The sequence below is a fragment of the Lampetra planeri genome, chromosome 7, assembly GCF_965212315.1.
Source record: "Lampetra planeri chromosome 7, kcLamPlan1.2.h2, whole genome shotgun sequence".
In the NCBI taxonomy this organism is placed as follows: domain Eukaryota; kingdom Metazoa; phylum Chordata; class Hyperoartia; order Petromyzontiformes; family Petromyzontidae; genus Lampetra; species Lampetra planeri.
In genome coordinates this window covers 3,128,925-3,142,274 of record NC_136113.1, presented here as the reverse complement: position 1 = coordinate 3,142,274, position 13,350 = coordinate 3,128,925, and the positions used below count along the sequence as shown (strand labels likewise).

The following is a 13,350-nucleotide window of genomic DNA, read 5'->3' as shown; positions in this document are numbered from 1 at the left end:
CAAGAAAAACAGTAAAATAGCATCCACATGAATAAGCCGTAAACACATAGGAAGGTGCAAATGAAGGCAGTCACCGATGAAAATCACATGAAGATTTTGGAATGTTGTCTGATGTGAGGAAGCATAGTTTGGATACTGCACACTCTTGCAAAGGAGGTGCTCCATCTCAAGGGATTTTCCAAATTAAACACTTTAACATGAAATAATAAGAAAAAAAGTTACTGTTACACAATGGGGAGTGGTAGTGTAGCGGTGAGCGCGCTGCGCTACGAACCCGGCGACCCGAGTTCGATTCCCGCTCACGGCCAACACCCAGTGACGATTATCTGAACCGGTCCCTAGGTTGACTCAGCCTCAAATGAGTACCTGGTGCAGTGTGTAAACATCGCCACTGGGGAGACAAAGGCGGTCGGGCGTGGTGCTGGCCACCTACCCGCTCGTGTACCGTTCCGGCCTTCATAGGTGCTCGCTAACAGCACTTGCCCCTACAGTCTGTTAAGGCTACACGGGGGATCTTTGTTGTGAGAACAACAGCTCCTCGTGGAAAGTGGCGCCTATCTTGCGCATGCCGATTGACGGACGTTCGATGTGCAACACCATGGGGCGGAAGGACCACTCCGGGATCGTTTCCGATCCTAATCACCTCCAGCTGCTGCTGCCGCTGCTCGGCGCGGGAGCGCAGGGTGGCGGCGCGCTGCGCCAGCGCGGTGAGCTCGGCCTGCGTGCGCAGCTGCTCGGCTGTGTCTCCCTCCAGTGTCTCGTCCACCAGCTCCTCGGCGAAGTGGGTCTGCAGCTCCAGGACGCCGTCCTGCACGCTGCACACATCCTCCTGCACCCGCTGGGTGGGGGGGGGAAGTATGGGGTGGGGGGGGAGGTAGCGGGTGGCGGAAAGTGTGAAGAGGCAGACAAGAGAGGAAGAGAGAGTTTGAGGTGTGCGGCTCCTTGCGTACTCAACATTCGCCGTCTTTTCAAAAGGCCCCTCAGAGGCCATGGAACGCCACTTAAAACAAAACCGAATGTGGTCAATTACTCACAAAATGTCACGATCTCTTACTTGAATCATTATGAATGCAATGAAAAACATAGCATTTTTCAGTGAACCACATGAAAAGGGTTTTTGCATACAAGTACTCCGATAGACTATAAGTGGTCTAACTTCACTGTGGGAGCTGAGCCGAGGTTTGTTTGGGTTAATATGACCACACGACAGGAATTGCACAACTTACTTACCTGTTACAACATCAGCCAAACCCTAGGGCCACTTGTTCTGCACGTCGACATTGAGTGCGTGGCTTGCAAGTCATTTGTACCAGTGCATATCAGTTATGGTTCCATTCAACTGGGTATGCGCATGCTACAACTTGCCCTCCATCCAACATGATTACGACACGGTGGATGCACGCAATGCCTTAACAAGTGGAGGCTTGGCTGCACGCAGCGTCAGCTACAAAAGTTCAACGGATTCATCTCACCAGTAGCTCAGCCAGCCGTGCCTCGGGGCTTCCACCACCCGTCCCCAGCACCTTCAGCAGGGCCTCAGCCTCCTCCATGCGAGCGGCCAGGTGCAGCACGGAGGCCTCGTAGGCCGTTCCGCTCTCCCTGGGCCTGCGACCCTGGCCACGTTAACGACAAGGAACGAAATGAAACTGGGCCACACATTTTAATGAGGCACTGGGAAAGCAGCAGTCTCAACGTGACCGTTTTTAACATCGCGTGCTGGGCCTGTTGAGACTGCATGAATTGAGTCTGGGAAAAAAACAACCCCTGTAGGTTGGTACTCGGTGCAAAGTGGGTCATGCCATTGCAATGCGTCACATTTTTTTTTTATTAATTCAAACAGAAAGGAAAAACAAATAACTCATTAGAAAACGCCTCGGATAATATAAGGCCGTGAATGCTGATCACAAACTCGATTGGCCTCTCACATTTATGTTGACGATTGGGCTTTATATAATCGCTGTCGGTAACCTATCGTACAAATTAAATTTGGAGGTTATCAGAAGTAAGCAAGTCACATCTTTAATAGAACGTTGTGGCTGCACGAGGCGAGCTCACAGCAGGTTAAAAGCAAAGAGGCTGGATTACCACCTTCCAGCTGAGCAAATAAATGATTAGACACAAAAGCACACCTGCGTTCAATTTGTTTTGCACACGCGGCTCGAAGGGGAATGAACGCTTATTTTCATCAACTGTAGCCAATGGCAACGGTGCAAACTGTGCTGACAACTGTTACGTCCACGAATCGGTAAATGCGTATGAACACAACTCTTGCTGGGTATTCTTGACAACGTGCACCATATTGTTGGTGTTCTCGTGTGGACAAAAGACTGACCAATGATGACGCAAATGAATAAGCTTGTGTTATTTCAGACCTGTGACCGTTTAAAAAGAGGATTTATTGTATGATACTTTACCTTTAGAAGATAATCTTCATGTTCACAGCAAGTAAAATTAAAACATGTACAAATGAACATAAACAAGTGGATAGTGCAGATATGGTGTCACGTTTACCATAACTTCTCTCTGATAGCCATGCTCATCCAACAGTACAGGACCAACGAGACACAATTACTTTGGTATATCATTCAGAGAGTGAGAAATAAGGTCCATGCTGGTATCACAAAAATAAAAATGGGGTTTAAATCCATGCCTCAAAATGTCATGGATTTTCCATGTTACCCATACAATTTTGGCTAATACCGACGCCACCACCACAGGATAGGACAGGAAGGTGTACGGCAACTCCAGGATCTGGCAGATCAACATGGGTCACCAAAAGCAGTTTCAGGGACCATGCTTTACCGAAGTGAACCAAGGAAACGGAAAAAAAAGAAATCAAAGTTCCATGCTGCTCAAGGGGCCACGGGGTCATGGAGATACAATGAAGACATGCCATGCCCTCATCCCCGGAGAAGAAGCCACAGGAGCCGCCATGCTGCATCCACAGTGTGCAGAGGGAAGTCTTGCAAGACAGTCCTTCAGCCACAGCCAAGCTAGACCACCCATGCCATCCACCAGCAGTGAGACCTTCGCTGGTACCTGGCTTGTGGACAGGCTCGTAAATGAGCTGTGGATTTTGGTCGGCGAGAGGAAGCGAGCTGGAGAGGCCACCTCACTGGCCTCGTCTTCTTCCCCAGACTCCTCGTTGACGGGTGTCAGCACGGTGTGACAGCGGCCAGCTGTCACCTGCCGTGAGCAGCCCCCGGCCCCAGTTCAATAAGAGTCAACCACAACTCGCGCTGTGTCACGGGAGACCCGCCGAAGATGCACAGGACACTCTGCCAACGGCCAAGCTCTGAGCGACCGCGCTTATTGTGCGCAACGTGTATCGTGTAGCGCAAAATGCTGACCATGCCGTCTCCTTTGGGAAAAATCGCCACGCGATTTCTATGCGCATTGTGTGACAAAACGCGCGTTGCATTTTGGGTGGGTCAAAAAAGAATTTACAACTGACACGCACAAACACACATTTTTACAAAGCCGTAACATGAGAGCATCACCGAATTTCCATGATTTTTTTGCCTTTTCACAGAATTCATTACATCGGATGATTGGAGGAAATAAAGTTGGGATTTCAATGGGCTTCCCTTACGTCAGGAACGGCGTCAGCAGGCACTCCGTCACCATGACGACAGTGGTTCTCATATTACTGGCAAAATTGTGGCGCTGCCAATGGCTTCCTCACCATGACGACGGAAGTGCTCAGGTGGCGCGGTGATGCATGTAACTCCATCTCGTCGTCGTCGTCGTCCCCATCCCGCGAGGATGTGTCTCCCCCATCCTCGTCGACTGTAAGAAGCATGGCCGCCTCCCTTGTCTGGATGAGCAGGTGTCGGCTCTGTGCCGTGAGCTCCAGGATCCGCTCCTTGTACCTCTGTATCCTGTCCGATATCTCCTATTCTCGCATAACACAGAGGAAGAGGCAACATATTCACATTGGCATCAGCCGACAACAATGACATCCAGCAACCGCTACGGCAAAGGAAATCATATCAAATGGGTATTTTACTAAATTTGTCGTCTAGTCTTCTTTAACACGTAGGCTTTCGCGACCAATATTATTCATAATAAACGTTTTTGGGTTTAGATCGCGTTATTTATAAATGTGTCGTAACCCTCCACCACCTGACACGGCCAATCAGTAAAAAAGTGTCAGGTTAACAAAAGACAAATAGTTCACTACTTTAGCCCACCGGTGTGTTGAAGAGTGAATCAACATCATTTACAATTTTTTAGTACGACGTTTCGTTGATAATTACATCCAGCATCACTGCCTCTTGACCATCAACAAATATGAGCATTGCCCAACATTCACTTCAGTCGGAAGACATTTTCACCGTAACTTCTCAAATTATAGCTCTCCTATGGCTCCTGTCAGGCCTTCCAAGGGTACACCTTATGTTATTTATACAGTCACAATATATTGCTTATGCATACATTTGTAACGACAAGGCTCTGACGTAAACACAGTAGTAGTCGTAGCCGTTTGGCCTGCACTTCGCTCGTGTCATGGGAGTCTGCAGTAGCGTGCCTCGGCTTCCCGCATAAGCAGGGTTGCCTCCTGTCCTGGTTTTCCCAGGATAATACTCTGTTTGAAGCCGCTGTCCTAAGAAATATACATGTCTTCCCGAGACATTGTCACTGCGGTTTTGCAATAGCAACGGTGGCAATCTACACGTAGGCCTCGGCTTCACACGCAGACCTCGGTTGGCCGTGGCCGCGCGAGGTGCGAACGTCACCTCATGGCGCGCGATCTGTGCCGTGAGTTCCGCGACGCTGCCCGGGCACACGGGGCCCTCCTCCATCTCGAGCCGCGCCTCCTCCAGCAGGCGCTGCACGCGGCGCACCTCGGCCTCCTGCCGCTCCACCTGCGCGTCTGCCTCCTAGCAGTCGCCGTACACGGCACAGACACACGACGCTGACGCGAGCCCTGGGTAGCGCTGGTGCTATTGCTACCACTACTTATACTGCAGCACAATACAACTTTGAATAAATGATTTCCACCTCCCGGCCCCTCCAATTTTTTTTTTATTGCATCATTGGTATTGTGTCATGATAGGAATGTTTCCCTATGGAATACTACAGCTAGCAGTGTATCACCCCGTGACAGAGAATGGCTCGAAAAGATGACGTCAGAGAACTACTTCTGAAGACTCTTCAGAAAACCCCTTTGTCCACGCTCGGGGCACATGTTTTCATCATCTGTAAATCTGATTCGCACTGGACGTGTTGTGTTAGAGCATTTGACTCACAATCATTTAACTTAATTTAACTCAATCCTATTCAGAGCTCAACCGAGCTTATGATTCCTCCAAGTTCGACAAAAATAAGTACCAATTAAGAGCCGACTCATTCCTCATCAGAGGGAGACTTCACTGAACAATTGAATGCTGATGAAATACCACTGCAATATATATTTGCGGTTGAACTCTATAGCTCCCTGATGTGTTTTCGGATTGTACCACGTCCTGTTCAGCATGATGTCCGACACTTTCGCTCCTTAAGTTCCTGATAAAGCTCCCAGCACATGGCGTAAATCGATGGACGCAGAGCGAAAAGTCGAACACCATGCCAAGCAACGTTTCGCGCAATGGCCACTCGCGAAGGCAGTGGCGGGCACGCACCTGCAGGAGGCTGACTTGCCGGATGAGGCGGTGCTGCAGGCGGCTGGCCTCGTCCTGGAGATGGGCGGCGGTGCCGAGGATGGGCAGCGAGACGAGCACCTCGGCCGGCACGCGTAGCCCGCCCTGCCGATGCTGCACCGCCGCCACCTTCTGCTTGAACAGCTCCATGTCGGCCAGGAGTCGCTGGGTGTGCGGCCGCAGAAGAGACACGACGCGCCAGTCAGGACAAAGTGGCGCGGCGAGTCGACGTACGGAAACGTTCGCTCGATCATAGTATAAAACACAGGGGAGCGTTTCGATTTAAAGCTTTCGTGACTGCAGGGATTCATCTTCTTGGTTTTTTTTCGGTAAAGTCACGTAGAAGGGAAGTAATAAAATAATAAAAATAAAACATAATAAAATGAAACAATTCTCACGACGTTTCGGCCACAACGCAAGCAGCCGTCCTCAGGCGAAGAATGAAGAACGAAGAATTTCTTCGCCTGAGGACGGCTGCTTGCGTTGTGGCCGAAACGTCGTGAGAATTGTTTCATTTTATTATGTTTTATTTTTATTATTTTATTACTTCCCTTCTACGTGACTTTACCGAAAAAAACCAAGAACAGGGGGGCGTGTTCCAAATGACCAAAGCGATGTCTACTGTTAGCAACGTTGAAAGCATTGTAGATTAATCGGAGTAATCAATTACATTTATTGTTGGCCTTTATATGCAAAAGTAACCCGAGATCATTATCTGCAATGTGGTGTGATATTACACAATTAGAACCAATACCACAATGAAGACCTCCGCAGACTGATTTCGCAGTGGCTGCTCTCAGAATGCCCGTCCTGCGTATATTTCCGTGCGAACTCTCTACAAACCTGTCTGTGCACGAGCTGCTCCTTGAGCGCCAGCTGGGTGAGCTCTGGGGAAGCGAGCATGGCCTTGGCCTGTCTCACGCTCGCCTGCAGTGACTGCACTTCCGACTCGAGCATCTCGATGTCCTGAGCAGATCCACGCCACGCGACACTCCACTTAAGAACAGAAATCTCCCAACAAATTCCACTGTGAAAATCCACCACCGGTCTGCTCGTGTTAGAAAGCTCCACCATACGAAGCCAATTGATTGACACGTTTGGCTACGTACGGTGCGAAAGAAGTTCAACATACAAATGGACATAAAAGGGCTCTATGTGCAAATTTCACATCAGTGCTGAAAATATGACTTCAGAGGGCTCTGACCTTGGTGGCATCCAGCAAGAGCTGCAGGCGGGCCTGGAGGACCTTCTGGAGTGAGGCCATGCGTTGGTCAAGCTCCGTGATCTCCTGCACGAGGTGTTCCACCTCATACACGGCCGACAGGACGTCCACCTTGCCCAGCATGGCCTCTAGGTCCACCAGGGTCTCGGCCGACTCATGCAGAATGGTCTGCAGAGATGACCAAGGCCCCAGTAAAAATGAAAGTGATGTTAGTCTCTTGGCATTTAAAAATGACTGCGGCAGATGTGTACAAGTGCAAATGTAGTTTCTTAAAAGATGTCATGAATTTGTAAGTGGTAAGCAAAAAAAGAAGACTGAAATCGGATAAATGACCTGATGAGATATCAGCTGCTCAGCGAGTTTGGTTGCCGAGCTCCAAACGATGTCGGTCAACGTCAAGTGTTGCGCTTTCTCAATCCACTTCAGCACCGCACTGTGCAGGTCTTGGTACTCGTCAAACTTAGCGAAAGCCTGTAGCAAACCAACGACACATTCACAGAAATCTGAATGAATCCCTGCTCCTTTTGGAGAGTATCGCGTTTTTTTTCTTACAAACACACATTCTACGATGTACGATGACAGCACCTGCAATGTTTTGTGGCGCGTATGGGTATTTGTTGGAAGCTGTGCGGCCCATACCTTGGTGAGCAGGACAGAGCGGTACTCAGCCTGCCTGCACACCTGCTGGTACAGGTGTGAGAGCGTGAGGGTGCGCTCGCTCATCGCGTGGCCCAGCTCGGGGTTCTGCTCGGTGAAGTCCTGCACGCCAGCGTCCAGCTCCACGAGCCGCCCATGCCAGCCATCCAGACGCTCCCACACACGCTACGGAAAACAATGCCACACTTTGCTGGGAGTCGAACCCTCCGCTGCATCAGCTGGTGCTTGTTAGTCCTCTAATTCACTGTACAGTGCTCGTGGCTCAGTGTGCGCACGGCCAGGTGCTCGCTAACTGCACTTGCCCCAACAGTCTGTCAAGGCTATATGGGCGATCTTTGTCTTTGCTTTGCACGTCCAGGCCCTGGAGCCCTCCCAACGTACCAATGCATTTACAGTTCATTTAACGGGTGCTCTTTTAATGGGGAATTTAATTTTACAATGGTAACAAGAGAGGAGCACTAAAGAGTATTCCAAGATAGATTCAATTACAAATACTGCTGATGTATTTGAGATACTTCTCAAGGGGAATTTGCGGCAAAAATACAAGCCCGTTTCTGCATACGTGGCTAAATAAATTCAAAAGAGTCAATCAACAGGACTAAATGTTGGTCCAGATGCACATGTTATTGCAAAATGTTTCTTATAGGGTTGCCACCTTTTGCACAGACCAAACCCAGACAATATTCCTCATCCGGCCTAGGTCTATCAAAACGGTGTAGTCTATTGTAATGACGTTAAACACATTGCCACTAGGTGTCAGTATTAATACATTTTTAACAACCCAACATATGTAGCCAACTGGGCTAATCAGTTGTGGGGGAAGGACAATAAACTCAACGCAAAAAGCAGTTCTAAAGAAATTAGCTTGTAATTTAAAAAATCTAGATTAAAAAAAAATCTAAATTAAATGCCAATTCCCAAAAGAGACAGGTGGATCCATGTTTTGTTTTCATCCATATATATATTTTTTGGCAAAAGCATGCCAATGTCTTCATTCCACCGATGGAGCAAATCGTCAAGGTGAAGTATTTACAATGCTTTGTCGATACTGCACTTGAATCTGGTCCATGTTGTTAAACACAAGTTGGAAGTTTTGGGGTTCCTCATAAGCCATTTGTGTGGCTTTAGCACCCCCCTACCTGTTGATCAGTCTTGGCCTGGGCTAGGTTGGTGGCCTTGTTTTTGAGAGAACGGTCAATGTTGCACAGCCCCTCCGTGATGTCGGTGATCTTCCTTTCAAACGCCTCCTGTGCGCTGCTGGCCTGAAGCAGGGCCTTCTCCTTTGCCTGGGCCTGAAGGACACCCATGGGCACAATGCGTGAAAGAGTCTCCTCCCCACTTACATTTTTCATCATTACGCCCAGGGCTTCATTTGTTATTGAACATTCCGTGTCGCTGGTAAGCTAGAGCTAATGCGTGACTAAGTAACCACAGCCATAGCAAGCGGTATATTGGATGTGGTGTGACAGATGCGGAAATATGTTCCTGGTCACCCACCCAGACAGACCCGGGTAAATTTAAGCTCTGATTGCGCCAATATTTTGGCCACTCCGGCACAATCTCGATCATTCTTAAGCAGGCAACAGTGAGGCAAAGTGGGGCTGATGGGGGATGAGATGGGATACGGATGGTCACGTACACATCTCATTGCACAATCCGAATCCAGCCAACTAGTCAGAAAGCAGAATGCATTATCCCGGCCGCCCTGCCTGCATTGTCATTTATGGCCAGGTCACTTGTGGAATATAGGTTCATGCCTCAGTGGGCTTTGTCTAGTAGGATGGGGATGGTTTAGTTTTATTTGTATGCGTTTGGGTGATTTGATTACCTTTCTTATACTTTGAACTAATATCATATTTTTGTGCTGTTTGTTGTTGTAATATTCTTACCCGCCTCTACTGGACATCTGTAAAAAGAGCTTTACAGGTCGTCGGATTCCTCCAGTATAAATAAATATTCTGATTCTGAACTGTGCATAAAGTAACGGGGCCTGCAGCTCTTGTCAAACAGATGCTGCTCCGCACAAAGACACGTACTTGGTCAAGCACGGCCTGTAGAGTGATGGAGATGTGAGCGAGCTGTGTGGACATCTCGGCCGGCAGGATGGTGTACAACTCCAGGTACTTGATCTGCTCTCTCCCCGTGAGCTCCTCCACGGCGCACAGGTTTGACGCAGCCTCCTCGCGGATCTCCTGCATTGCCGATACAGCGCGTTGAAAGGTGTCGCCGACATGGAGTCATGTAATCATACATACGTATATATATATTCAGATCTACATTGACGATGCTTTGTATTCTTATTACACTGGAGTTAAACATTATGCCTTTGCATGGTAAAAACACAATAAATTCATAGCAATCTGAAAACATAGTAAACATTTCAGGCCCAATAATGACATTGCTGAACATATCTGACAAAGTGATTTTTTGTATTTAATTAAACATAAAATGTTACTCCAAAACATCAGCAAACATGATTCTTCAGTATAACATCAATTTCTTTTGTAAAAAAAATACGATTAAGACGCATCTTTATCTGGCTGCCCCTATAACATTTTTCTCGTTAACTGCGCTACAGTGAAACACGCAGCACCGCACGGGCTGCTGGGCTGCGTGGAGCGTGCCGTGCTGTTGCTGCTGCTGTCACCTGGAGCCTGCGCAAGTGCTCCTCGTGACTCCCACTGCCCGGGTTGTGGAGGAAGGCTCCGGCCTCCTGGCTCCAAGTCTGAAGCGAGCCCAGCTGAAGCTCCACAGCCGCTCTCTCCGCCATCTCCCTCTCCACTGACTTCCGGCTCCTGTTCACCTTCTGTCTCAAACTGCACAGAGACATTCCCTACGTGGATCTCTCATTTACAAATCGGGTTCAAAAGCAAGATGTAAATCGTGGCCAAAACCATTGATGCCACACCTTGCCAACACTTTCTACCCTCTTGCCAGTTCCCACAGCTGCTGTGGGGAAGATGTATGAATTGAGTTTCAGCATTTTCATTATGCAGCTTGTGCATATCATATGTAAATAACAACACACTTACTCATGATATTGTAAGTTTACTAAAGGTGTGCAGCACGAGCAGAACTAATAAGTGTTTGCATTACTCATTTTTAAAACAAAAAGGCCAATTTATGTAGTTATTTTACCTTTCATGCTGCCATTTTTTGGTAGAAACACATATTTCCATTTGATGTGAAGCTGATTCCCCAACAATGAAAACCATTCTGCCACTACTCGCGCTGCAATTGCTGCCACCCATTCCGCACGGTGAATCGGGCCAAAAACTCGTCGCATAAACTTGTCACAATCGCTTATGTGGAATTTCTCACTCGTGCTGTGAAGTGTGAAACTAAAACTCGACACCAATCATTCCCACACACTCCCGAGAGATTGCGTTCGGCAGTGTCGGGTTACGCACGTTTCGTAGCGATCCTCCATAGCCTTGATCTCCTGCATCATCAGCGACTCGTGTGGCGGCGGCGACGCGGTCGGCTGAAGGAGGCCAAGGGCCTGCTGGCGTAGCAAGGCCACGACGGAGCACTCGCGCTCAACCTCGCGGCCGAAGCTCTCCGTGTAGTCGCTCAGCTGCTGCAGCTCGGCACGAGAGGCCTTCTCAACGGAGCTGTCGGGAAGCCGCTCCTGCAGGCCGTCCAGCACCAGCGTCGCCTTCTGCATCTGTGGTGGCGTGGCAGTATTCATTCATTTATCGTTGACTCAAGAAACCTCACTGAATCTCAAGACTCTTTTTCAGGAGGGTTCTGCAAGTTTTTGCAGTTGGGGGGTGACGTTGCTATGAATAATTAAGTGTATATTTTCAGCATAATACTTTTATTTGAAATAGTGTAATTAATGCTAATTGCATACCATAATGCCGTACATTAACTATATATAAGGACAAAATCCTAGATACAGCTACTACTGAGCAAATTGCAAAATAAATAAAGAAATCAAGAAATGGCACCAAAACAAATAGCATAGAAACGTTTGGCCAATATCAGTTACATTGTATAAATGTTTTGCTAACGGGAGGAAACCTAGGAACCCAGAAGAAACAGTGAGAGAGAACAAACAAACACCACACAGAAGGCACTCGAGTTGGGTACTGAACCCAGGACCTTCTCGCTGTGAGGCACAAGTGTTACGACTGCGCCACCCTGTCACCCACGGGTTACACTGCACAACCGCCACGTCTCCATTCAGGAATCTCTGATACTGTTCATGAGCACAGGCGGTAAATCCGTTTATTTATTCCTGCGAACTATTACACTAAATACCGCGCACTCAAGTTTTAAAAGCACGTGGAACTTTGTTGATTTTTTTTCTTTCCGAAAAAGTATTTTAACATACTTTTTGCTCAGTTTTCCTCGCTAAACAAGCACCCAAAACATCTCTCCTCGTGCCGTCCCTTCACTGCGCGATTTTACATTCTGTTACATTTCACAGGCGAAGGCAGACCATGCGCGCACCTCCTGGGCGAGCCCCTTCCAGCCACTGAGTGCTCGCTGCAAGCTCGACTCCTGCTCCTGAGCCGTCCCGCGTAGCCGCGTCCATCGCTGCCACACCGCCGTCATGCTGCGGCCTACAGCGGCCTTGCTTGGCCCACTGGCCAGGCCCTCGAGCTGAGAGGCCATCTCCTCCAGGGAGGCCAACTTCTCCTGCAGCGAGTTCACGCTCGCCAGCAGCAGCTGCTCACAAGGTCACGCGCATTGCACGGCAGGTCTCGATTTCAACGCTTGCTTCGTGCACTTTCCTTTTACAAGAAAGTATTGCCGCGTGTAAGAGACGTTTGATGTAACATGCGTTGAACGCACGAGGAAGCCTACATTGACATGTAAAGTCTTTTTGTCAATCTACGGCTGGGTGAGTCTCTTTATGCTGCGCAGTTTTTGACGATACTCCATCACGTTGGCCAGATAGGGATGGTAGAGGTTAGGGCAGGGGTCGGCAACCAAAATAACAAGAAGAGCCATTTCTTTCCAATTCGGTACAAAATTCAGTATTTCAAGAGCCGCAATGCATCTGAGTACATACTGTACGTACGTACATATCGTCAAGAAGCAGCCCGTAAAGAGCCGCATGCGGCTCCGGAGCCGTAGGTTGCCGACCCCTGGGTTAGGGGCACAGATATTGGAGCAGAGTATATAACAGCAATGGATTTTGCTGCACTGCCCTCTGCTGGCAACATCGCCCCATCTTCAACGCCAGATTTAGTGAGTGTGGTCTCCCATTTAGGCACTATCCACACTCAAACTCCTGCTTAGCTGCCCGAAATCTGACAAGATCCGGTGCATTTAAGGTGATTTAAGTCATAAAGCAAAATATGTATTTAGGAATGTGGTAAAGTGCTCTAAAAATGGCTCGATGAGCAGTGCTTGCCTCCTGCTGCTGGAGCCTGCCGGAGGCCTCTTGTGCGGAGCAGGTCTGCGGGGCGGACAGCTTGCACAGCTCGGCCTCCGTGCCGTTCAGCTGTGTGATCACCTCGTGCCGCGTTCTTTGAAACGCCTCCCACGTTGCCGCACAGCTGTGGACGGGGTTTTCGAACGTGGTGAATGTGATGAAGCTGCAGCCCTGCAATCGCTTACCCGAGCCACTGCTTGGGGAGAGAACTCTTAGAGAGCTGCTCTAAAGAGTATTTTGGTGTATTGTTCCATGCAGGCCATATAGCTTGGAAGACTTTACCCCCACTAATAGAATAACTGTGCTGGACACATTTATCGTGCCATGCCCAGGAAATCGAACCGTTGGCATCAGGATTGCAAGTCCATTACTCGATGGCATCACTCATACAAAATATGAGCGATCAACATTTTATAACTCTATTGCAAAATTCTGTTTCA

The 13,350-nt window shown here is 48.6% G+C and overlaps 1 protein-coding gene across 1 annotated transcript in view; it reads right to left on the bottom strand.

The window, feature by feature from the left end:
- The window catches only part of SYNE1 (spectrin repeat containing nuclear envelope protein 1), a 152,118-nt gene that overhangs the window by 55,645 nt on the left and 83,123 nt on the right, over nucleotides 1-13,350 (bottom strand). Inside the window, exons 76-91 of the mRNA XM_078595960.1 lie at nucleotides 12,890-13,034; nucleotides 11,980-12,198; nucleotides 10,932-11,188; nucleotides 10,169-10,337; nucleotides 9,558-9,713; nucleotides 8,661-8,813; nucleotides 7,504-7,686; nucleotides 7,198-7,335; nucleotides 6,847-7,032; nucleotides 6,486-6,608; nucleotides 5,625-5,807; nucleotides 4,740-4,883; nucleotides 3,686-3,895; nucleotides 3,040-3,186; nucleotides 1,473-1,613; nucleotides 644-838 (exon numbers count right to left, since the gene is read on the bottom strand). Coding sequence (XP_078452086.1) covers nucleotides 644-838; nucleotides 1,473-1,613; nucleotides 3,040-3,186; nucleotides 3,686-3,895; nucleotides 4,740-4,883; nucleotides 5,625-5,807; nucleotides 6,486-6,608; nucleotides 6,847-7,032; nucleotides 7,198-7,335; nucleotides 7,504-7,686; nucleotides 8,661-8,813; nucleotides 9,558-9,713; nucleotides 10,169-10,337; nucleotides 10,932-11,188; nucleotides 11,980-12,198; nucleotides 12,890-13,034 — 2,749 coding nt within the window. The remainder of the gene's footprint in view (nucleotides 1-643; nucleotides 839-1,472; nucleotides 1,614-3,039; nucleotides 3,187-3,685; nucleotides 3,896-4,739; nucleotides 4,884-5,624; nucleotides 5,808-6,485; nucleotides 6,609-6,846; nucleotides 7,033-7,197; nucleotides 7,336-7,503; nucleotides 7,687-8,660; nucleotides 8,814-9,557; nucleotides 9,714-10,168; nucleotides 10,338-10,931; nucleotides 11,189-11,979; nucleotides 12,199-12,889; nucleotides 13,035-13,350) is intronic.